At 40.3% G+C, this 26,891-nt stretch overlaps 1 protein-coding gene across 1 annotated transcript in view; it reads left to right on the forward strand.

Moving 5' to 3' along the window:
- Positions 1–588: 588 nt before the first annotated feature.
- Positions 589–26,891, forward strand: part of TMEM37 (transmembrane protein 37) — a 38,883-nt gene continuing 12,580 nt past the window's right edge. The window contains exon 1 of the mRNA XM_069224327.1: positions 589–848. Within this exon, the coding sequence (XP_069080428.1) occupies positions 825–848 (24 nt within the window). The 5' untranslated portion in view covers positions 589–824. The remainder of the gene's footprint in view (positions 849–26,891) is intronic.

Below are 26,891 nucleotides of genomic sequence, written 5' to 3' on the forward strand. Positions count from 1 at the left end.
TAAAGAAGGTTTGAGTGCTGGAAAGTTCAAACATATTTTTTTAGATTATAAACCCAGGCAGGTCTCACCTAAAAGGGGAATGTGGGCACATATAATTCTGTTATTTGTAATCCTGAATTTATAATAGGAAAATATAACTACAACCACCTGAAAAAAAGAGACAAAAACAGGTCTGGATAAGCTCCTCCAGCATGAAATTGGGGAACTTGAGAGCTTTGTTTCCCAGGCAAAGGTCTATCTGTTCATGTTCACATTGATGACCTCTGGTGTAGAAGGAACAAATGAATCCATGTCTCCGGGACACACCACTCTTCCAGTTCTAGGTTTAGATTTCACATAGTGCATTGTGCACACCTGCTAACAGCCAGACTCTGGCGTTAGCTTTTCACTCAGATAATCAGGTCAATGTGTTTAGGTTCCCGTAATCTGTCAGAGCATTGATGTTAGAAAATAAACTATTAAAGGGAAACACTTTCTCTAAATCGTCCAAAAAGTGGCTTGCGAGAAAAACAGAGAAGTACTCCATAGCGCATTTAGACCCCTCCCTATACTTTGTTTTTATTGGGCTTCATCGCCCGGGCATGGGCATAGAGAAAGGACGTCCTGTTTTCGCTGACTCTGCAAACGGAGAGGCTCGTGAGAAGTGTCTGCTCTTTTACCGCAGTCTAATTACTTTATTATTAGCCAATAAAGATGGTTGTTTTCCATGGACCTGGACTTCAGTCTGACCCTGAACCGTAGTGCGGATTCCTGCCTTCGCAGCACGCACGGAAGGACCGTGACTCTACCGAGCTACTGGATGCAGTTGTTGTCGAAACTTTAAAATGACCGCTATTGGGGTGCAACAGGTAGGCGTAAGTTTGTATGTTCTCTGACAAACTGGGGGGAGAGTGTAGAGGGGCCACTGACCCCAGTGATTTCATACGTTTTTGTGGAAGTAGACAACTTCCAAAACCTTAACCTTCTTTTAAAATGTTGCATTGCAAAAAATGAAAGCTTCACCATATAAACCGAGCGGTGTCCCAGTTGTGGTAATTTTTTTATTTTTATTTTTTTATTAAGGTAATCATAATTAAATTGGTCTTTACTATACTGATCTCAAATAAATATAAGATTCATTTTGCTTGAACGCTCTATACTGTTTATTTGGCCTCGCACTGGTAGGGGCTCTCATCTTTATTCAGTTTTAGGAAGTTGGATAGTAGGGGTCGTCCAGATGGGTGAACTGTAGTAAATGTATCTACACATTAAGCTATTGTTACTGTGTATTTATTACGTGATATTCCGGTACTTCTTGGTCTTAAGTGAATGTTTTCAACTAATAGACCAAAAGGAAGCAACATGTCCATTGTATATATGTATACTGCACTTCCGTTTGCTTATCATGCAAAATCAACTGTAATCATACTTAAACGGTTTCTAAAAGGTACAAAACTTTTCTTATGCAAAATTCAGTACACATGTTTATATACAACATGCTATGTTCTTTTGAAAACGAAATAAAGCGTGACGGCATATTTTAGAGCGCGCCGCAGTTGTTTTGGTAGGAGATTAAATGCTGGAAAAACAAGTCAGTTAACGCCTAACAGCTCTTGCGTAACCGTAGTATGAATGTGATTACTCGATGAACATGTGACTGCAAAAATGAAATAACAAAAAGCTTAGCCAAAAGTCTGATAAGCGGTTATTGCCTTTGTCACATTTTAAACCGTAAACATTTAGACGCAGTTCGGGCTTAATTTAAATTCGTAGGAAAACAATTCTAGCTGTGTTGAGGCAGACCATTTTGTGACAGGATAGAAGAGGATGTGACCACAATAAAAAGGCATATATTGTGAGCTACAAGTCATGCCTAGTGTGCAGTTGCTATTGGTGGATGAGTGCCTCCCATGTGATCATAGAACCCTTGCCTGCTGAGTCCAGGTAAACCACCTGTGTGTGGTGTGTGTTGGTTTGATGATTACAGCCACATAGTTAAGGTGCCTTTCCTCGTAATAGCCTTGTACCCAAAAAGGCATGTATAAAATTTGCCTTTTTTTTAAGGATATGTGTCTCGCAGGCAAAAAGGAACCACTCGATGCAGTGGCTGGGAGAAGATTTGCCCTTAAGGGTTGAATTTGGTTTCTTTGGAGGTAGAGGTTTTTGAGAGTCAAAACTGTGGGAACCTATAGGAAATATCGCCAAACCACTTTTCATTCATAGAGCTCCTTGGAATGATGAGACGTGTATTGGTGTATGCTGGAATAACTCGTAAATGCTGAAAAATGGAGAGGTATCTCCCTAATTAATATGAAACGTTGAAAAGGACTAACGGCTGAAGAGACTAAAGAAAAAGGGGCCGAGGTCGTCCACAGAGCGCCTGCTTGCTAGGGAATTCTTTACTGATACAGGGACAATGGGAGAGATACAAGAGTCTGAGAGGTCTGTGTGCACTTGCCAAAGAAAACCAGTAGACATTTTGAAACTAGCCACTTTGGGCCAACCCATTTGAAACCTCACACCTGTGTCCGGGGAGTGAAAACAACTCTGCACACTCAGGATGATGGTGCAGTGGTGTGGGAGAGCCAGGGACCATTTGCAGTAGGTTTGAAATTGTGGGACGCGCCTCCAACTTGAAAACACAACTGTTGTCTGAAGACCTGGAAATGTATTCATCAGCTACCTTTTTAAAATAACACTTTTTTATTTTTTATTTAAAGGATGGTTTCCTCCAAGAATTATGTTTCAACTGAGTGGCAGGTTTTTCTAACATTGAAAAGGGGGACACATCACTACGTCCTTAATGGATGTTTTTGAGACTCCAGGCATCTCATTTGCATCCACTACTTTCTTTATCATTTCCAAAGACTGCTTGTGATTTAAAAAAAACATCTAAGTTAACATTTTTATTACTTCTCATAATAAATTGGATTATTGGTTCAGGGAAGTAAGTACCCACTTCAAGTAATCACAGCCATTGTCGGGGCGAACCACTGAAGTCACTATAAAAAGTCGAGCTCAGCCCTCTGGTAGCATTGACACAGAGCAGAAAGGCTTATAATAAAGATGATGTGTAGAGTATTTATGCAGTACTAAGACAGTAACACAATTGAAATGTAAAACAATAAAAGTCTCAAAATGAAATAGAAAAATATATTAACATGTAATAAACAAAATCACACCAAAATTACTAAAAAAAGAAATAATCTCTCTGGCACGCCATATTGGATTTTTAAGTTTTAAGTGGAAATAGCCCCATAAAGCACGGTGTGCCAATTAAAGATAATGGTAGAGCAGGACCTAGGCACCATTTGACGCTGAGCGGGGTGGAGTGTGGTCAGATACACCAACAAGGTTCATTCTGGGCAAAAGGATTTTGCCTTCTGACTTAAGTCCTTTTACAGCCCAATCCATCACAGGACTACACTTCTAAAGCTCTCCAGGGATCCACTTAGTTATTTACATAGTGTCAGGTAGTCCAATCCAGGAAAAGTTGCCACTGATCAGCTGGGCAGTTCCAGGAAAGGACTCCTGTAGCTTGTTGCACCCTTGCAGCTTGAATAGGAGGGCAGTCTTATGATCCTTGCACCTGACTTCTTTGTCCTGTGTACAAGAGAGAGAGCAGGTCCAGTCTTCTAGAGCTCTTCGTGTTGCAGACAGCAGGTTCAGTTTTCTTCTGATCTGGTTCAGGAGTGTTCTGAAGTGGGTGCCTGGAGGTGCCACATTTATGCTTGGCATGAGCTACTCAGTGGAAATGATTTGTGGGGATGCCCTAAACTATGGAGCAAATGTCCTGTGTGCTAACTGTCCCCACTTTTCACATTTTCAAGATGTCTGAAATCTTTGGCCATACTAAGCCTGGGCTTTGAGGGCTGTGTGTGTGGGGAGTGTACTATTGTTATAATCCTGTTATCCCACATCTAACACTACAATCCAGTTTGATACAGACCCTGTACAAAAAACAACTTCAGAGACAGACGGAAGCTTGGTAAAACAAAGCTGAGTTTTCAGCATCCAGACAGGGGGATACAGAAGAACTGTTTTCACATTGTGCCCCAAATGTTATATATAAACTCTGCAGACCTGTCAACAAGCACCACTGGCATTGTAATGTCAAAAAGAAGCCCACTGTGATTTTGGGGGGGGAGGAGGGGTGGCTGTCTGTCTGGCTGGGAGACAAAAGAAGGGCCCAACAGGTAAGGCCTTTTTGAAGTGCACCCTACTTGTCCCATCAAAAACCTCAGCAGACATGTCGAGCAGGATGTGACATTCATGCCGGATTTGACACTTAAATATCAGAAAGGATCCTCACAGCCCTACCTTTCAGATTCTTTCAGGTTCAGATGGATTATTTGTGCCCAATCAGGTTATCCTATTACTTGCTTCTGGAAGCACGTTCACACCTTATTCTCACCTAGTCAATTGCTAATTACTGACTGGCAGAGTGGGAGAGCAAAATACAAATGAGGGTCCAGGGACTTCAGTCAGGTCAAAGGTAACCTTCTAGAAGACATCTTTCCAAACTCTGTATTACAAATCTGACTTCATCAGTGAATTGGGCTTGTAATAGTTCAAAAAGTCTAAACATGAAATTTTGTAGATGTTTCCTAGCTCGAAATAACATTTATTAACCTGAATATTGTATCCCAATGCTTTTCAATTGAACAGCCAACCTCAATGCAGTGAAAATAGCTTTAAGGGCTTTTACGATGCAAGGGACATATTTAACCTTTTCCATGTCTCACATTTAAATACCATGCAAACTGCTTTATGGGGGGAGTAAGACCTAATTGGGGCTGACTTTCTAATATTTAAAAGGATGGTTGAGCCTGTCAAAAGGGGTTATTTTGACAGGCAGAATTTGCATTTTAAGCCTGCACATGTGGGCTATATTTGGAAGACCTGCTGTCATGTTTGCCTAGTCACTTCAGTAGGTGGCACAGTTATCTTAGAGGACCTGGGTACATTCTGTACCTAATGCTAGTGTTAGACCTGTCATCTCTTGGCGTGGCTTTCCCTGTATTTTGTTGCTTCTCACCTCCTGTTTTAGATCCTGTGCTGAATTTAGTTTTTGCTGGCTTTAGGAGTCTCTGTACTTTACCACTGCTGACCAGTGTTAAAGCGCAAGTGCTCTCTGTCTGAATTGGGTTGATGATTGGTTTTCTCCATGATTGGCATATTTAATTAACTATTAAGGCCCTAGTAAAGTGCACTAGAGGTGCCCAGGGCCTGTAAATCAAATGTTACTAGGGGGCTGCATCACTGATTGTGCTGCCCACATGAGTAGCCCTGCAAACATGACTCAGACCTGCCACAGCCGTGTCTGTGTGTGCAGTTTTAACTGCCAGTTCAACTTGGTTAGTGCACCCACTTGCCAGACCCAATCCTTCCCCTACACTACATGTAAGTCACCCCTAAGGTAGGCCCAAGGCAGCCCAATGGGCAGGGTGCAATTTATTTAAAAGGTAGGACATATACTGGTGTGTTTTACATGTCCTATTAATTAAATACTGCTAAATTCATTTTTCACTATCGCAAGACCTATCTCTCCCATGGGATAACATGGGGATTGCCTTAAAATATAATTTGAGTGTAATTTCCCATTGGGAGCAGATAGAGATTTAGAGTTTGGTGTCTCGGAATTCACAATTTAAAAATACATCTCTTGGTAAAGTTGGTTTTAAAATTGTAAGTTTGAAAATGCCACTTTTAGAATCGGCCATTTTCTTGCTTAGCCATTCTATGCCTCTGCCTGTCTCCTGAGTACATCTCTGGGTCAGACTGACGTTTGGGCTGTTCTTCAGGGAGCAGAGTTAGCAGGAATTACATGTGGAATCCTGAGATTCCTAGAGGAATAATAAATTAGAATGGACAGTAGTAGTTCCATGTCTGAATTTCCATGGAATTTACTAATTTCTCCCCCAGAATTGCGCTTCGAGATTGAGATGAAATTTACCAGGCCGCATGATATAGAGATGATTTTGTATTACCAGCCTCTTCAAAAATACAAAGTCCACAATAAATCTGTGACACCCCAAGACAGGAAATGCTGTTAAGTTTGGTAAGTTTCACTTGGGGACTCAGGATGCAAAAACAGCTGAGACTTCTAGTTGAAATTTGGAGGAAATATTATCACAAGAATCAGACCGTGAAGTACCAAGTCTCTTGGTAATTCTTAATGCGAATTGCATTTTAACTTGCAGTTAGCCCAGAAAAGTTACAAGCATGAACATTGGAGAATGACTGAAACATGGCACACATTGTGATGGCTATAAACAGTGAGGTGGATTAAAATATTCCCAGGAACAACTACGAATGTGAGTAAAATTAATAGATATGAATCACACTACCATGAATAGCATACTTGATGAACTGGTATGCAAATTACAGGATGAAAACTACATTGCAGTTAGTAAGACACTCTATGAAAGAGAGAATGCACTTTAAAATGGTCAGGGAAATTGTTTTTTTTTTTTAATATATACATATATATGTGTGTATATATACACATAAACCCAGCAGCCGATCACAGTACAGTTCAAAGAAACTGCAGAGCCCACATTTAAAGTGGACTTCTTGAGCTGGCCACAGATCCAGACGAATCTCCATTGTAATTAGCACTTTGTGAAAATGCAGACGCAAGAGGAAACAAGAAATATATTGAAGGTAGCAGACTCATTATTTTACACAAAGTATGTTGCAATGTAAACATCTATTTTCTGATGTTTAAATGACCTAAACAGTAGTGTGGAATTCCTATCGCCCGATGCCCAGAACATATAGTTTGGAGTCAAGAACAAGTTTTCATGTTTGTATTGTCCTTGGTACAGGTAGGCCCAAACCCATGCAGCACAAATGCCCCTTCGCAGCCAATTTAAGGAAAGGGAACTGTCTGCAGTTGAGGTAATATTTGTGTCCACATGTCAATATTTTTCAAACTTGTATTTATGGTTCATTAATGCAGAGCCCTTAGTATTATGGTGAGTGCTCTAAATAAACACTGTAAGGTCACACTGCCCTACTGACAGTGGTTCCAGTAAAAAAAAAAAAATAGTACTCACTTTTGAGGAGTTTAACAATATAATGCTCACAGAATGCTCTCTGATTAGATGCAAATGTTTGCAGAAGCTTGTAAACCAGGTTGATGTTTCTTTGCTTTCAAAATAAAATGTTCAGGTCAGGAAAAAAATGCAAGTAGAAAAAAAGGTTTTGCTAAATTAGTGTGAAATGTTAGGTACTATTTCTTTGAAGCAGCATTTAGTAAAAATGTGTTGATGCATGCTAGTACTGCCAACATATATTCATCATGGAGAATCAGTATAACCATTTTCAACAAGATTATGGGAAACATGAATATAAACAAGCACTGGCAAAGCTAACTGATCCAACATTGATTGCCAGTCTTTTTTTTTTTTTTTTTGTCTTATTTTGACAAGGCGTTTGTAACACTTTTTTATTGTTGTGGGTGCTGCCAGGCTCTCACCACTGCAACAAACGTTGGCGAAACACAAAACATTTTTTAGGGGTTCAAAAAGAACACAATGTCATAGTAGATTCTGGCACTGAAAACTACTTTGTGTGCCAATATGCTCCTTGTGGAAGAGCAGGATGCTGTCACTCACAGTAAAGCTAGTCAATAGATGGATAGAGAGAGAAATGAAATTTGAATATAAACAATGTCTTGGTTAACACCAGACCTAATTGGGGGCCCAATTCTTAAAGAAAGTCACAAAAGTGCACCCATGTTACATGTCTTTGCATTAGTGGCTTTCAAGAATTTACAGAAGTGGACTGGGAAACTGTACTCCTAGAAAATATTTGTGAACTGTATTTTAGCACAAGCAAATTTGTGTAGACTTGTACATGCGAAAATCTGTTGAGAGTTTACAAGCTCACTTACCCTCCAACCGCGTTTGTCGCAATCCTGGAAGAATTTATACCTCTGCCCTTGTCAGGAGTGTATTTCCAGCCTTTCTCAGTATGCGACAAGGTTAGAGAAGAGCTCGTGAAAATCCCTAAAACATGCAAGTTAGTAATTTTGCACAGACTCAGTCATTACAGACTTGGAACTATTGTCTACTGCTTCCTCCAGCTTTTAGATCTTTGGAAAGTTAGCAAAATAAGGAAATTGCTATAGTAGGGCTTAAAACTGCTAGCATTTGAGCCCTACTACAGTATTAGCTGTGACATAATCAGAGAGACGATTTTAGAGTTCTTACATAATGGGCTTGCTGTCATACTTTGTCGCCACGCTACGTGTCACCAAAGGGACACGTAGATTTTATCTACATGGCAAGTAGATTTAGGAAGCAACTTGTCCCATAAACAAGTAGATATTTTATTAACTTCCACACCCCTGCCTATATTTCATTCTATTTAATGAACAGCTGCACAGATCTCCACTAGTATACCTCTGTATACATACGCTTTGTTACAGGCATTGCAAGTTATATGCCTTTGCCTAAAATTGCAGCAGACTTCTGCTTTATTTTTACTGTGCTGACGTAAGAACGGAATGCAGGTACGTTGTTCTTAACTTTCAAAACTGAAAGAATAGTTTTGCGGCAAAGTCACTTTAATTTATTTGTATGTTGTGTTGTGTCACAGCCATTTCATAGATCACATTCGGCCTGGTGGTGCTAACTGAGATTTGGACATCTTCTAAACGTCTTGTGCCTTCGAAATTTCCTTCACAGCTGAGAGTTGCACGAGCAGCAGGGCATAGTACAAGAGCTGATTTCTTTTTGTAAAAAAAAAAAAAAAAGTCAGTTAACAACCAGGCTTTATTATGTCATAATTCCGTATTGCAGTGATTTTTAGGGGGCACAGTATACCTTTCTGCAATGCTTTTCCAGCGTTGTTTACTTCATCTTGCACAAATCTTTATGTAATACACAGTGAAGTGAAATTAATTTGTCCATTCATATTATCCAACTGGCAAATTGCGTTGAGCCCATTTTGTTGCAGCACTGAGGACATTGGCGGAGCCTGTGCAGTTTGACACCAGTATAAAACAATGAACCAAACATGATTTGCAATACTTTTTCCTGTGCTTGCATAAAATCTTACAACTTTTTCTCCACGCTTCAAGTCTGCAAGATTGAACTAAGTGTAAGCCAAGAGGTCCATTTTGTTTTGTAAAATGTTTAAGGTGAAGCCGACTTTAGCAAATTCATTTTACTTGTTTCCATATTACTTATTTAGCTAAGTATTTCTAGTGTGTGCATTCCGTTTCATTCACTCTATGCCCAAGTCATTACATTGAATTGCCATATCCCCCACAGTGCACATTTATGGGACCCTAACACAAAGTGCCACATGTTCTGCCCCCCTTGTTTAGCTCTTGAAATGTATCTATATGTAGGCACCAGGCAAACTGAGGGTCTGTGCGAGTGCCTGACATAGCTTTACTGTGTTTGTTCTTGTGCCAACCTACACATTGCAGGTAAGTAAACCTGGTATGTGCATTAGGCAACACAATGTCAAGGGACAAATAACCACTTAAGCTAGATCAGTGCTGCAAGTCTGGCCAGTGCTAGATATACTGCTTCTCCTAGCAGGCATATCACAAATATGAAAACCGGATAAGATAAAAATGTCATGCCTCAATGCAGTGCTTTGGAGGCATCAAATCCAACTTTGCCTAGAGATTTAAGGGATGGGAACATACACTAACAATATATTGCCTGGGAAGATTTGACCAATGACAGAAAGGGCAGACAGTGCTTGTACTTGACAGTCCATTGAAATGTTGGGCATCACAATGGGTTGGCAGAAGAAACATAGCTCAGGTGTTGCTTTATAGTCCGACATCAGTCATGGCATAGTGTTGTTATTATTACATGTCCGGAATACTAGTGTCAAGTCATTATACAGTCACTACCATTGTTATCTCCACTCTGCATAATCCACACCTACCATGCTTGCCTCTGGCCCTATTATAAGCTCTGCATCCACATGCCTTTGCTTCAGAGCAGTGGACGTCACAAGTGCCTCGGTATTGACCACCACTTCAGTGTTCACACATCTGCTAATACTACCAAGGCCCCAACTACAGTTGCTGTTGCCACCATCTCACATGCTCCAATTCCTCAACCAGTAATGAATATCATCACAAAAGATGGAGTGGAGTGGGAGGAAGAGGGTGGGCCAAGGCTTATTGATGGGTACCAAAGGAGACCTCGGGCCCATAAGTGGGTATTGATCTGAGCAAAGTGTTTCTCTGGTATTCATGCAGTATCTTTTGGAATATGTGCAAAATGATTTTAACATTTGCGTGTATATCTAGAGATTAGGCGCTTTCATAATTTTCAGGGTGCGACAGTGTTCCTGTAGTTGTTTGGAAGTGTTACCACCTGCTCTGAGCAGGAGGAAGGATTGGAAGAATTTCCTCAAGTTCTTCTGGTTTTCCCAAATCTTGTAATACCAAGGAAACTGTTTTCTGCATGCAGTGTTACCACATGCTGTACTTCACCTTGATTTAATGCACAGTAATTCTGTGTTTGGTGAAATTGGCTAAAATATTGCACTGTGCTGAAAATTGCATGTGGAAAAACTTGTAATCGGCCAGGGCAAAATCAACATATGAAATCTTGCAGTAATTCAGCACTGCTTACCTTGTAATGAGGCCCCTAGATCTACTTGTCCCACAAGTCCTCAACCTGACCATCTGTACGCCCAGATGTCTTCGCTGTCTGTTACAAAGCTCCTACTTTCTCTGCTTCTTTCCATATGCTTTAAACTCTTCATGGGCCATGAGCCAGGAACTCAAATTTAGGCCATTGGTACCACTCTGGGTCCTTTTAATGTTTTTTGCTAGGTATGGATGCCTAGAGATGGAAAATATGTGATAGCAAGTCCTCGCTCTTTGTCTTTTGTCTTAATATGTGGAAAAATAAATCTAATTCCACCAGATTTGTTCAATTCAATATAATGTCAAAATAATTGTGATTATTAATTGTAATAACATTATAGTCCTTTAAAATAATAATAATAAAACTTCCTCATATATTGATATAGATTATATGCATAACTTTCACTGCTCACCTATTTCATACGCCTTCATTATGTTGGATACTGTCTTGAGATGCCTTGTTTGCCGTGAAGAGACTAATGAGATCATGTGGCCCAACAAATGGGTTTATCCAGCTTTGAATCGGACTAATAGCTCTTGTAACAGTATCTTTGTCTTTTTCAATTTGTGACTTATGTAGCTCTGCATGAGTAAGATCTGATCTGTTGTTACAAGTCATTTCCCTTACCTGACCGAAAACGGTCCTCTTGTGTTCAGCCGTCATATAATATCTTTTCACAGTGCCTGCCTTGAGGTTGAACTTTGTCAAACCACCCGGGGTCTCTGTGTCTTTTTGACTCTTACCTCTATCGCTTGAGCTACTGGAATTAGTCCAAACTTATTAATATTTGAACTGAAAGGTATCCGTTAATGAAGTTGGGGTGTATCTCTGGATGTTTCACTGCAAGGAATATAATTTCGTCATAGTATACGGGAAGATATTTAGTATAGTTCATCCGGTCATATGCAAAACACCATGCGATCATAGCGCGTATGGTAGTAAAACGTACATGTAAATTTCCTTCTCGAGCAATGCACAGCCAGCAAGACATTTTCAATAATATCCACATACAACATCCAAAATGCAAAGCGATCTCCATTGTCATGGCAAAGATGTTCCAGGAATACATACAAAGCTGTTTTACTTCGGCAAAGGCAGCATTCTGCAAGGGGTTGTCTAGCCTCTGTTGGTCTGGGTCTTTTGCAAAAGTCATTAACATCACCAATGAAGGAGTAGACTACCTGAATGTTCTCTTCGCAATTCACCACCCAGGGGATGAATTCCAACTGAGCCAGTCTCAACATAGCTTCATACATGCACTTAGAGTACTCAAACTGCACAATTGTACATACAGACCTTCTAGTATTGATGATGTTGATCGTTCTGCTATCATGTCTGCTTCAATGCAAAGGTCGGGAAGGCCAGCGTCTTGAAAGCGTTTTCCAAGAATGAACATGACATTGTAAATGTAAAAGGTGCCGATTTCAAGAATGATTCTGTTTTACATTGCTGTATGCTTCCACACAATCTCAGTTGATTTTGCATAGAGAGCTTGATCCATGACCACTACAATTTTAGCCGAATGCAGTGATTCCATTACCAGCTCTGACTGTTTCAAAATTTCTGAAACAGTTGTCAACTCAGCTGTAGGGGAATTAATGGTGGGCAAGTAGCCAATGGAGTTCTGTGATACACTAACTAGGTCTGCAGTACTGGTGTGAAATCCTATCCAAATGTAATTATCTGTGTGAGGCTCGCTTCTTGTCTTGTAACAACCTAGATTATGTCCTTATTTTGTGCAAATGTCAATTGGACAACACATTCCGGCATGACTTCGGTACTTATCAATGGCTGGGGCCAATATGTTCACCAGAAACATACATGAATAATTCTTCAGTATTTGTGGTGGTCGATGTTCTTTGCTTTTGTTTCTCAATGCTTGCGAGAGGAGCCTTAAAAGGTTGTGGTCTGGACAACTTGGGCTGCACAGCTATACTGTTGACTCGATGAGTTGTCCCCTAACCAGTAAGAGTCTCTTCTAGCCTATTAATGTTATCCCATGCTATGTTAGTGACAACAGGCTCAATGTCAGCTAGAAGAACAATTTGCTCATTTAAGATGGTCTGTTTAAAGTGTAAATGATTTCAACATTGCCTGTCAGCGTTTTTATGGCTTATGGGTGCAACAATTGCTTGAGGGGGTTTCTGCTGGCCGTTTGTGACTGCATATATAATGGTTTGACTGGTTGACTCCATAAGTAAGGCAGCCCTTTTGGCTTTGTTTTCTGGATCTCCAGTCAGGCATCCCAATAGGATCCGTTTATGGTAATCAGGCACTATAAATGAATTGTTATTAAAGTCTTATGGATGATATGGCCATGGTGTTGATGTCAAGTTTGTTTTAATTATTGATCAAACCTCATCGTACATAAGAACAAGGATCTTGTTCATGTCTGTTGCCTTAACCTTTAAAACTGCTAATTCTCTTATAACGTCTTGTAGCATGACACTATCAGGTTGGGTCAATATTTTCCTTCATTGTCTGGGTATATGTGGAGGCTGTCGCAGAAGTCGGAGTCCAATTTTATTCTAATATGCTTCTTGGTTTATTTGTCTATTCCCTGTATTCCTCTGCGTGTCAGGGGGGTTTCAAGATTTCCAGTGAGAGTCGTTAGGATTAATCACAGTTCTAATGTATTGAAATAGTTCATCATATGCTTCATCTCTCATATTTTTTTTTTTAGTGATCATCGGTTTGAGTGCTAGATGCATGATATTCCTCCTTTGCTTGAATCCCTGTATAGTTCCTGTACAAGAAGTATGATAATGGACTTCTGCAGCCACTATGTCTCTACTACAAACTCCCAAAATCTTTGAATCACAATTAATGGTTGCACACGCTGAAAGCCCTTTGTCAGTTCTAAGCTCCGTGGCCCTGAATAATTTCTCACGCGTTTATGTTCCCTTGTAGCATTTTATTTTTCCATAAAATATACATTCTTCAGCATATAATTTTGACTTTAATGATGATATTCTGTTTAAGCGTTTACGTGTGCACTCACTTGTTCCAGCATCATCACAGACACTTGCTTCAACTTTTCACTTAATAGTCTGTAAATCTCTCCTCATAGTAAACAGGCTTCTCCACTTCCTGTGGTAAAATACTTGGGGAACCATGGTACTTTCCACATTTCTCGCAATGTATTAACAGTGGAATGTGATTCCTTACTTGAGCTTTTCTCTAACAAAGTTTTCCACAATGAGTAGTCCTGCGGGATTGTCAGTGTAACTCCATGTTGGGCATTTGACCATAAATGAATTATGCAGTGGGGATCACAGGGATAGGATATGCTTGTTTGTACTCTTCATGATGCTGCACAGCCATTCATCACCAGCTGTAGAAACTAATTTTAAAAATTATACATTTTAATTGGTGTAATTAATATAATCATAATTACTATTGTAATTATGAATTTATATAAGCACATTTACTGTGATTGTAATTTTTAATAAAATTCACAATAATAATTATGAATCATTTTCATTTGCATCAGGGGGGATCTTTGGAGTGGAGTGTTAACTCACAAAAGGCAAAGAGCTATGACTTGCTATCACACATATTTCCATCTCTAAGCGTCCATACCTTGCCAATAAATCATATTAGAACCCAGCCCCACAAGTGGTATCTATAACATGGTTGGCTCAATGCCTAATACCAAGCTCCTCACAGTATCTGAGCTAGGTTCGTGATTCTGCATTTCCATATGACAGAGACATATTGTGAAGTGCGCACATAAGCCACAAAGTCCTCAGAGTCTGTCCATGTTTGAAGTTTATTTCTGTCTATTCTCGCACCTGCTGTGTATAATAACTGTACATGTAGCTAATACACAGGTCCTCATAACAAGTGCTGTGGTAAATGAGTGTGGTAATACTGTTCCTGGATTTACCACTACTAGCCAGTAATTTCATAAACCATAGCAGAAAGTTAAGGTGTAATACTGGAGCTGGTAATTCAAGATAAGGAAATATGGGGCCTGAAAATGCTTCTTGTGGTGTTACTGGGTCATGTATTGCTGTGCATGCATTGAAACGTGCAACAAAAGGGAAACTTATTATCAAGAGTGGCTTAAAGCTTAAAAACACACAAAGATTTCCTGGAGAGCTATTTCTTACTACAGGCAACACTCTATATTATTTCTAGCTCCAGAGCAAAAGCACATTTAGCAGCCATTTTGTGAAATATGAAGGAATGTTGAACAGATGAACAAGAACCACTGCCAACCTCTTTCTAGACAGCCATACCACCTCAAATAGGACTATAGCCAAAGCAAGTCTAACGCTGATTAACTTTTCAGATTGTAAACTCCAGGTACTTAACGAGGAAGTGGCGATGAGGGAGCCACTCATGGGTCATGGTGTAGCCAAGATCAGTGGAAAGGTAAGGGCCAAACTGTGGCAGTATGAATGTGGTGTCAATTACCGACTGGCTAGAGGATTGGTTCAGTGATCAGAAGTGCCAGGTGTGGTATTTAATGACAAATGATACTATGAATCTATTACCACGGGTGGCACACTGGCCCCTGACTTGCAGCTGGACACTTTGAGGACACCGCTGCCCTTCTTCTCCAATCTCAGCAGTTGGAGGGGCTGGCAGACGATATGGATTCAGGAGGGAACATTGAACCTGACAAGTATCTAACTCCTTTTACCACCATAGGAGATTCACAATCAAGATGGTTACCAACGACATTGAAAAGCTGGCCCATACCAACTTAAAGCTAATTATATCATATCTAAGTTGTGGGTCTAAATGCCACGCACATGTATGATGTGCAAGCAGATTTTGGCATTTGAAACAGACTTAGTTAGGCAGTGGTGCACATTCTCAAAGTGTAAGCCACATGTTGATCAGTGGACCAATAACTTACCACCCATGAAGCCTTTGTGGTTATCACTAGCAAAGGAACAAAGGTCTGACCTAAGTTTACCATTCATGGCAATCTATTAACAAGCGGGTGATTTCATATCTTTCATCTGATGTTTCAAAAATACACAGATACATACACACATGTATATAAGAGGACCAATTGGTAAGCCCATCTCCCATCGAAGTAATGCAGCATCTGGTGTGCAGTAGCACTTGCCTCTGAGAAAGGTGCTTCCGAAGTAGGTGTAGTGTATTGTGTTTGGACAAGATAAACGGTGTCACATGGACTCTGCAATCATGCATTGGGGCAAACAGCCAGGGACATTGCTGTCTGGTATGCTGTGGTGCCTCTGACTCCACCAAATGTGCCACATCTGCCACGGTTGCCATCATCCCAGTGCCACTGCATCAATTACCTCTGAATCTGGTCCTCTCAATCTGACCTTTGAAGCCACTGTGATGGGCAAACTTCCTATTTCTATAGTAGATGAGGAAAAGCTGGTAATGAGCCAGGAGGGCGAAGGAGACTCCTAACATACACCCCTCCTAAAGGCCTCAGCAGGATATAAATCATGGGGCACAAAGTCTTAGGCAGAGCATGAAGAAGTACCTGCACTGGAGTCAGTCCATTCAGTTGGAAGCATGGAGTGGGCATTCGAGTGTACTGTAGTGAGCCCTCCTGTCAGGACAAAATGCCTTATTGGACAATTCTGGAACCAGTGGAGCTGGCAAGACAGCACTACCAGAAATTCATGACAGCAGTGGTGATCTGGAAGAGGTATACCATTCAGAGGCCAGATCTGCACAAACTACAGCTGAGGACATGAAATGTGTAGAGTGTCTAATTAATGGAGGCAGATGGAGCCAACTTGCATGTAGTGAGCTAAATTGCAGCAGTTCTCCTTGCAACTCCGGCCAATCAATAGCCCTGGAACCGGTGACATCGGGGAACTTGTCAAATTGCCAAAGGAGAGCATGTCATGACATCTGCGCTCCTGGCAAACACTTGTCTTGGATAGGCTTCAGTTGCAGATGTTGTCCGGAGCCCAACTGGTTGTGGGCCTGAAGACCAGCAGCTGCACGGCCAGCCCCCACACCCACCGCCCTTCACCTTCACATACCTACTATCAAGCCTCATTGGAACTGCATAAATTTCGGTAGCTGATCAGATACAGGCCAAGAAGTCCAGAAAGTGATCTTCATTCACGTTGTTAGATAGTTGTTAATTATGGTCCATTATATTAAAAGTGCTCAGAGGCTCATGGAGATGTAGTTCCATTCAGATTCACTGTAACAAACCAGTGACATTTTGGCAATCTCACGAATCTATAGCACAAATAGCATTTTCTGTATGAGGATTTCATCGGGAGATAGCTTACTGTGACACAAACCTGAGAAGGTCTGTTAAACCCTGCATCTGGACTTTCACATGTGGCAAGGAAGTGCATCACAGCCAGGAGTCTCATGAGGCACCTCATGATGAACGTGGGCATTCTCTTGCATTTGAGGTGCTAGCAATGGACCTTGTTGCTGGGCTGCTTGCCACTTTCTGCCACTGTTGAAGTAGCTGGACGTGGATTTGGATTATATTGAACATGAAGAAATGGTTGACTTATGCTTCCTCCTTGGTGGTGCTTACACGTGTGTATAAGGCGAGGCCTAATCAGATTTTTATAGTCCTTAATGGGGCATGTGCATTTGGGGGTTTGCTCACTGAAAGACAATCTGTTGTTTAGGCATAGACTGGGTCCATGAAAAATAGTTTTTGTTGTTTCCAGTTTTGTTTTTGGTGTGTAGCGATTTGTGTACACTTTGCACTGAACTGTTATTTTTAGGTGCATTATTTTGCTCCCTGCATGACATTACACCAGCTCTGAGCAGGTGAAACTTTTCATTGGTATTTACACCCATCAGACAGCTTCGGCAACTTGTAATGGAACTCGTAAATGCACCCCAGTATTATTTGTATTTGTAATTGGCTGACTGGTATTACCACACTAAGCCCCATGCAGTAATATTGCACCAAACAACTTGTAATGAGGGTCATAGTCTCTCCGTGTCCCAACCGCCTCATAATGCACAATTGCTTACCACAACCTCTTCATGCTGTATGTCCAAGTGTTGTTTTTTAAAACGACATACTCTTTTCAACTCCTTTTATATTAATTTCAGTGCATTGCATATTCATTTGGCACACATATTTTAAAGTTTAGATTTATTTTAAAGCATATCATTATATTAATATATGATCCACTTAAACACTTGTCATTTGTATTTCAACATGTGCCTTATTCTTTTAATTGTTACACTTTTATCTTGCAGAGTTTCAAATTCTTAGTCATTCTTTTTATCACAGATCATATTAATTTTGACACAGTATTCTAACCAAATGATCCTATTCATGTCAGAACCTTTCATGTGCATATTCTTTTTAAAATGCAGCATATTTATTTTACTCCTAATATATTAATTGCAATGTATCCCATATTCGTTTCTACAAATATGATATTCAGTTTATTGAGGTCATATTCATCTTAAGGCATGTCAAATTCTTCTTAAAGAGGCACTGTAATTTTCAGTTAATGCAATATTCAATTCACCACATCATATGTATATCAGCATAAGCCCTATTTGGTTTAATGAAAGTCATGTTCTTTGACGAAAGATTTCAGTACATAATAATCCATTCAATCTGTCATATTTCTCAAGTCATATTTATTTTCATGCATGTCCTTCATGTTTTAGAAAAAATTTGTATTCATTTCTATATGAGATCAATTTTAAAGTGTGGCATATGCTTTTGTATTCATTTCAATATGTGTCAATGTGGGACATGCTCATTTGAATAGAAGTGTAATAGGTGTCGTCCATTTCAAGGGGTCATATTTTCATAACGTGTTATTCATTTCAAAATTTCATTTCTCACAACATATTCTTTATCATGGATATCCTTTTAGTGCTTTCTATAGTAATTTCATTTAGTTTTGCATATGTTATTCATATCATTCACTAAGTAACATGTATTCTGCTATGTTTCGTATTCGTTTTGAAACCTGTTATTTCATTTTAGTATATATTCTATCCATTTTGCTATGGGCTGTTCATTTCAGGAGGAGTACTATTTGTAGAGCTGTCATTTTGTCTTGAACAGCTTTCCATTATAACGAGCAGTTAAACAATCGCAACCTTAAAAATTAGTGCACTAATCATCTTTAAACACAATGGACTGAACCTTTTTTTGGCAACAAAACTAAGCAAGACACAATTGCATAGGACAACCAAGGTCCTCATTAGGTCGAGCGTAAGCATTAGACCTCATGTATACATTTAGTATACTTTTTATGGCCAAAAGCAATTTAGTTTGTTGGTTGCAGTATCCTTTTAAACATTCTTGCTCACTAGTGGTCAGTTCTGCTTTTTTCTGTTTCAGAGCAGTGACCAACTACTGTATTATTCCAGTTTGGCTTCTTTATCTCTTGTTGTGATGGGCTATTTTGGCATTCTTTTTCACTGTGGGTGTTTTAGGCTGATAGCTGCTTCCGTTTTATTACAGCATTCCGTTCCTTCTCACCTTCTCCCATGTCGTCGACATTTGTTTTGGCTTTTTTCCAGTGCTGTCCTCACCTCTGGCTCCTAAAATAAGCTTATTTGACAAAAGAAACACTTGTTGTTTAATTCACTGCTCACGAAAGCCACAAAATGCCCTTTCTGGTGTAATGTAGCTAAACCTAGAAGCAATGATGTGAAACTTGCTTAGCCTTGCATCTGAGTCTCTCCTCCAGGGCCCCTCTCTGACAGCACTCAGGACATCCCACATAGGTCATTGATCATCTCCTTGTTTGGGGCCATAAATCTTCTGTCTGCTCTGCTGTTAACTTCATTAGAGCTTTTTTGAAATGCAGACAAGAATGCTTGCAAGACTTCATTCTGTTAAAATAAAAATAAAATACTTTTCCAGACTTCTCTTCCATTGTCTCTCCTCAAGGACTTGTGATTTCTGATGTCAGTAGCTGCCAGTGACCACCAAAGCATGGCAGGAAAAGACGAAATTGTGAGACAGGGTTGACCAACTTATGTGTCAAGAAAACTCCACTAATGATTTTACAATGCCGATGGTTATAACTCAAGATAATGCAAGACTGATTGCATTGCAAATGCTTGTGATTATTCTGTGCCCCGTTTTCTCCATCTATTGTAAAATGTCTTACACAGGTAGACCTCCTTGACAGTGGTTATCTTATTTTTATTTATTTCCACCATTTGCTAAGTCTATGAAGTAATTAAATGACTTTATTATTAGCTAAATGGCAAGTTGGTAAATCCTTTAATGCTGCATTTAGCCTCTCTACCTCGCTCCACACCACATTATTTTACATAAAATAGACACTCTCAAAACTTCTAGCCATCATCTTCACTATCCTGCCAGACTAAACAATAAATAGACTTCTGATTAAGTTGACCTCAACACCTGCCAGTTTACTGTCTGTCTCTGCATATGGAATGCTTGGTCTGTGTGTAACAAAATATACTTTCACTGACCATTTTGCAGTTCATACAGTGCACCACACTTCAGTGCCACCACAAAACATGAATTGACCTCCGAGTCTAACGCACCAGCAGTTCACAGCAAGAGTGGCATTTTCGCCTATGCTTTGTGAATGAAATCAAGCCAGAAGAATTGGCATTTTATTCAAAAAGGCAATTTGAACCATACCTGCATCTGTGCTATTGACCCTCACACCACTTTTGAATTTCAATTCACTGCAGTCATAAATCCTTTCAAGACTAACAGTCTAATAATCTATCACCAACCAGGCTCCATCAGTTTAATCTTTGAAAATCTCAACTCTGCCATTGATCGTTTTGACACCATCGTTACACTGACTATGAAGCTCAACATCTGACTATAACATGCCCTTTTCTCCCAACAACTGTCTTTTCAGTCACTACTGAATAGGGACTCTACACCTACTCATAAATTGAGAAAACCTTTGGACCACATGCTAATTTCTAATGAGCTAAGATTTTATCCATGTATTCATGATTACCCCCAACCCGAATAATACCTAATAAATATTGGGATCAACATCCTGCTCCCCCCCCACACCCATTATCTCTCTTCCCAGCTATAAAAAGAAACCAAGCCCCAGTTTGCTTTCCTAGCTCAAACCCAAAACACTTTAACATCTCTTAGGCATACCACATTTTTGATCATTTCAACAAACTGCTTTAACGTGGTTTCAACACAGCCTGCACTTTGCCCACAATTGCGTTTGCTACTTCATGATTACCAAAACCTTAAATCAGTACTTGGTCACTAAAAATGCAGATTAGTATACTCCTGAAATGGCATAAACACACCTTGTCAGACAATATTGACATTTTCAAGAAAGCCTTTGCCACACTATCTTTAGTTCCAGATCATTTGAAGTCTGCCTACATTGGGGATGAGGTCAATGTCTTGCTAGCACAAAAAGGAACGTAATTGTCCCTCTCATCCAATTTCCAATATCACCACTGTAAGGGACGCTCTCTCTACTCCTCATGCTGTTCATCCTGCCCCCTTCTTCACCCCCAGGAACATCCCATCTACTAGTTTGTGCCCTAATCAACTCTGTCAGGCTACGAACAAACCTTAAGCTACCTTCTTTTCAATCCTGCTTAACTTTTCTTTATTTAAGTAACTCCTGTCTGCTACCTACATACATTTCATATTAACAGCCCTATTACCATTAGTAAAATAAAATGCTTTGCATAGCCTTACTCTCCCATCCAGTAGCCCATCTCTGTCCTTTCTTCTAAAAAATGCTTAGACTTCAACAAACTTTCTCCACATTTCTAATAACCTCAATCCCTCCAAGTTTGGCTTCTGGGCACTTCATCTAACTGAAACTATACCCGCATGGCCAAAGATATTTCCTCGCCTATTTTCAATCCTCATGCACCTTCACCTATCTGCATCATTTGGCACTGTAGATCACCCAAGATTAGTTTCTTCCAGACATTGGAGTCACAGGCTCTGCTCTACGTTGATTTATCTCCTGCCTCTGACCTCTCTTTCTTAGAGGTGTGAAGTTCTAACACTATCTTAACCAACTTCACTACAAGCTGGTTTAACACAAAGCTAGGAGGTCCTTGCACAACTCCTGTTTTTTCACACCATCTCCTTTGGGGCATAAGTTTCTCTTTTTGCTGCTTCTACTTCCTTTACACAGATTGCACACACATCTTTTTCTTTCGTACTCTCCAGTCATATCTCTATGAATGTTGTACTGCCACCTGTCTTTGGATGGCTCTTCGATCTCTCATCCTTAACTACTTTAAAACTGTGGTCTACTAATTTGCCTCTTACACAGCTTCCACTTTTTTTATTTCATTTTTTTATATACCCACCTCTAACTATTTTCCCTGGACATCTTAACTTTCCCTCTCTGCCAAACGTCCATGAGTATTTTCCAACTCTACTACCCATATGGAGTCATTTATTATTATCACTGCCACAGCAGCATGGAATCAAACACCTAATGTGAATAATATACCCAGCCCACATTTTATACAGATAAAGCTCTACAGAATTCACCAGTACTAAGTAAAATAGATTCCTGCAACAGACCATTTGTGACTCTGCCTCAAAGTTCCTTCTTCGTGTTGGCCAAAGTTCTTAACTTTACAACTAGAACTTTATTCATCCTGCCTAGGCAAACAACCACTACTTCCTTTATCCCACAAACTTGGATGTCACTACAAACTCATGGTCCTGTACAAGTGTTAAGACTGGTATTTAAAGTAGTCCATTGCATATCCTTTGACTACCTTGTCTGACACTCACTCCCCCCCCCCCCCCCCCCCCCCTAGAATTTGCAATCCACCAGCCCAAATCCCCTGGTAATGCTCACATTATCCCTTCTGGACCACTACTACCTCCTGATATTTGGACTTGCCCCTCAATAAGTGAGTTCAAATGCACCCTGAAGTGCTGTATTGTGTGAACATAAAGAGAGCAACAAATGACACACAACTTCTGTAAATGTGTCTACTGTGAAGCTCTACAATATCTTATGTATTATATTTACTGTTTATGTTTCACAGACCTGCATAATCGTATATTACCTCCATTACTCACAGTGCTTGTTACCCACTCAATCTGCATAGCATGCTATGTACGGCCAGTATCCTTTTGTATAATATTGTTGGTAGAAATATCCTGCCGTACAAATGACTAAATCTGTTTTAACTGTGTGCTTGCTTTAAGTGATTACACCTATTATGAGACTAACCATAACAGGAACATACTAATGGCACAAATGGACACAGCCAAAATGTCTGCTGCAGTGAATAGAAGCTGGAGTGCCTTGGAGTATTATCAATTCAAAGAAGTTGATTAGAGCACAAAGACAAACATTATAATTAACAGAATAACGGCCTTAAAGGGAATCCAATGTGCATCTGCCATTTGAAGCACCCACACTCGGACAATGTTGGAAATTGGCCATTTCTGCAGGGTTACTCTGGATTGTTTTCCCTTTTGCTAAACCCCATTTTTAGCTGGCTATAGAACTCTGTGCACTTTACCCCTGCTAACCAGTGCTAAAGTGCTTCTGTTGCTCCTTTTGACATGATGAAATTTGTATTCCCCCTTATTGGCATATTTACCTTTCCTATAAATCCCTAGTATCTGGTACCCAAGTTGTACCCATAAGGACTGTAGCACCCTTTGTGCCATCCACCACGGTGACAACGTAAACATGACTCAAGGCCTGCCCCCATTAGTTTGACCTATCAAATTAACCCCTTATGACAGGCCTACCTAACCCTTGCTCTTAAATATTTATAAGTCACCTCCAAGTAGGCCTTGTTGCCCATAGTGTAGGGTGCATGGTTTTGAAAAGTAGGACATCTAAAAGTTTTAGCGTTAAACATGTCCTTAAAGTGAAAAGGCCTAAAAGGTATTTTCACTGTTGAAGGGTTGGCTGTTGTATAGGAAAGCATTGGGATATATTGGGAGACAATATTAAGTCAAATGTTCCTTCCACCTAGAAAAACACAACAGGTATAATTTTTGGACTATCCGAAATATTTATTACAAGCCCAATTCACTCGTGAAGTCTGATTTGTAATAATTGTTCTGGAAAGATGACTTTTTCAAAAAGTTACCTTCAGCCTCCTCAAAGCCCTGGAAGCTAAATTTGCATTTAGTTCGCCCACTTTTTGCCATGCCATAATTAGCATTTTAATAGCGTGAAATAGGTAGAAACTTGCTCCTAGGACAGGGCCAAAAGGCCTTGTGTGTGGGAAGGTATTTTTCTGCCCTTGACAGGGTTACCTAACTGCTGGGGACTATCCTGTCACAGGCAGGTGTAGCTAACACCCAGGCCTGCACTCTTCTTTTGTTCCCTGCAGCCAGCCTGGCTTTCTGCCCTCTTGTTATCATAGTGTTAGTTCCTACTGGAGTGTCAAGATCTGCTTGACCAGTTTGCCGGGGTTTTTCATAAGACATTTGGGGCACCTCTGAAAGGAAGGAAACAGAATGGCAAAACAGTTTGTGTGTATCCAATGTCTGGTTGCTGACGTCTCAGCTTTGTTCTACCAAACCTCTGTCTTTGAGTTTGTTGAGGGAACAGGGATTGCCTAAAACAGGATTTTAGTGTTTGCTGTGGGTGGACTCTGAGTCCAAGTTAAGGATGGCTGAAGACTTCAGCCATTTTAAAAATGGTCAAAGTAGGTAGGGCTTGCCCTGGGAACGTTTACCCCTTTGTTTAGGGCATCCCCAGGGGCCATTCTCTCCCACACACTCATGCCAGGCATAAATCTGGCTTCTCTAGGTACCCACTTCAGAATGCGTTTGGACCTGTGGAAGGTCAGAAGAGGACTGAACCTGCTGTCTGAAATCTGAGAAGAGTTGTACAGGTGGGACTTGGTCTGTCTTGTACCCAGGACAAGGAAGTGGACTCCAAGGCCCATAAGGCTGACATCCTGTTAAAGCTACAGGGACTCAGAAAGCAATAAGACCCATAACCTTGCAACTGCCCAGGTGATCAGTGGCAAATGGACCTGGAATGAACTTTGAGATTATTGTTTTGCTTTTCTACTTCATTACTGTTTCAGTACGGCATTAATATTTTACACACTGCCTCTAAGTCAAGCCTTTTTGCGCTGTTATAACTACCACATGATTGAACCCAGATTTATTTGGTGATTTTAAGGGTTCACCCTGACAAGGATTGGGATTAGTAGTTGCGATAAGTACTTAACCCTACTCAACTAATAACCCAGTTTCTTACAGACACAATCCTTAACCTCTGAGAAAGAAAGATGAAGTAATTCGCTGTACAGCATGTGCACCACAAAAAGTGAAAATCTTTGACAACAACTGACATAGCATTTTGCATTTACACTTCTGGTATTGTTCTTGTATAAACAATATACATCTACACAGTTTACAGACAATTGAATACAGAGAACCTCAGCAGTGGATAAAGTGGTTTGGAAACAAAGTGCGTTGTTTATTCATTAGTTCATAATTACAGTTTCTGTAATGTGACGTTCTGCCAGGCTAGCCAAGGAAAGGATGTGGGTAGGTTAGTTAATTAAAACTCCACCCTGGGACTACCTCCATGAAGGGTCTTCTTGGGAGAAACTGTTCACAGCTCCTTCAAGTACCCAAGCTCAATTTCTGTCTGCAGCTTTTCTTTCACCTCCTTCTTACTTGACTACCTCGTTCTCAACCTTTTTCATCAGTCAACCTTAATGTGTTTCCAACATTCCATAGGTGACATCACCAGTTTCTTTATTTATATAGCAGTTCTACTCCGCTCGAACAAGGACTTAAGTGTTTGGGTGAACAGAGGATGCAGTGGTGGGCAAGAATAACTGGATACGCAAAGGACTAACAGTTTTGTAGTATATAACATCAGGCGATGAGGGCACATTAGAGGAGAATATACAATTTGGTAAATATAAACAATTCAGCATAGGCCAAGGATGTCGATCAAAGGATCAGCATTCCAGTGATAATGGAGGCTCTGACATAGATCGACCAATTATGATTAAAGTTAAGCTATGTGCCAACTGAAAATCCACATTTTTGTTACTAATGTCAAATAAGACTGCCTGAGGTGATATGAATGGCCCTTTTCATCTAGTTTGGGGTGCTGTTTAAATCCGTTTCTTCAGTTCTTTTTCAAATAGTTTGTACTATGGAATACCGTAAAAACACCAAAACATAGAATTTATGATACAACAATATATAGGGAAGCTCTTTCCATAGACCATTTGAAGTCTCCATATTAGATTGTCCAGAAAGGCTGGGAGAGAAGTGTAGTGATGTCGTCCTTGGATCCTGGCTTCTAGAACCTTCGACATCCACTTAAAACCTCAGTATAAGGAATGGAGAGAGAAGATACTCAACCTGGGTTTGCGGAGAGCAAAAGAATGCCCTGCTGGAACTAGAAGCCAACTGATGCCAATGCAGGATGCACTTTGTCTGACCCCTAGTGCTAGGATGGGTCTTTCCAGGGACAAAGATGCTAGTTCCATTGTGCCCTCTGAGGAACAGTTGGGGGGGCGGGGGAGGGGGGAATTGGCCTGCTGAGGGATCCTAGATGGTTCCTTGTGATATCTATGGACTGGTCTTTGACTCCGCTGATACACAACTGACTTGCAAGAAGACCAGAGGCTGCTACTTCATGTTGTATAGGTGGAGGCTATTGTGGTTGTAGTGTTCAGGACCCACTAGCGTGAAACGTGATATGCTGGTATAACCAGAGATATTTACATCTACCTGATTTACATATGTATAATATTTAGTAGTGTGTGTCATAAAAGTGCTTTGTTTTCAGAAGAAACAGCACTGGCTGGACCACTATATATTGAGTGGTGGTATTTCGTATCAGTGAGGTAGGGTTACTAGCCAACACCGCCTCCTCTAAGTAGGCCTCTGTTTTGCTTCACTAATGACTGAGCTGAAATACTCATGCACTGACAAATATCTGGAATGCGCTTCTTAGTTCAAAGGAGACATTTATTATTTCACGACGCAAGATTCCTAAAAGGAGATTAGCATGATGAAAGCACACATTTAAAAATGGTTACAGCAATGAAATGAAAACATGTACAAATGACTCTCAACTGCAATATACACAGCAAATCTATGTATATATATATTATAATGCAAAGCAAATAATGAATTTAAAAAAAATATGCATCACTATGAGGAAAGGGTATCACTGCTTCATCTCCCTCCTTTCAGCATCAGATCCCAGAATCGATCGAGGAGAGAGATCAATTATCCTCACTGGAAGGATGACACACTCCGGCGTCCTGGATATGCCTGAGATCTGCAAAAACGTTGTCCCCGGTCCATCTGGTCTCGCCCTCTTATACGTTGTACAAGCAAGAGAGGAAAAGTCT

Source organism: Pleurodeles waltl, chromosome 3_1 (genome assembly GCF_031143425.1).
Source record: "Pleurodeles waltl isolate 20211129_DDA chromosome 3_1, aPleWal1.hap1.20221129, whole genome shotgun sequence".
NCBI classification, from domain to species: domain Eukaryota; kingdom Metazoa; phylum Chordata; class Amphibia; order Caudata; family Salamandridae; genus Pleurodeles; species Pleurodeles waltl.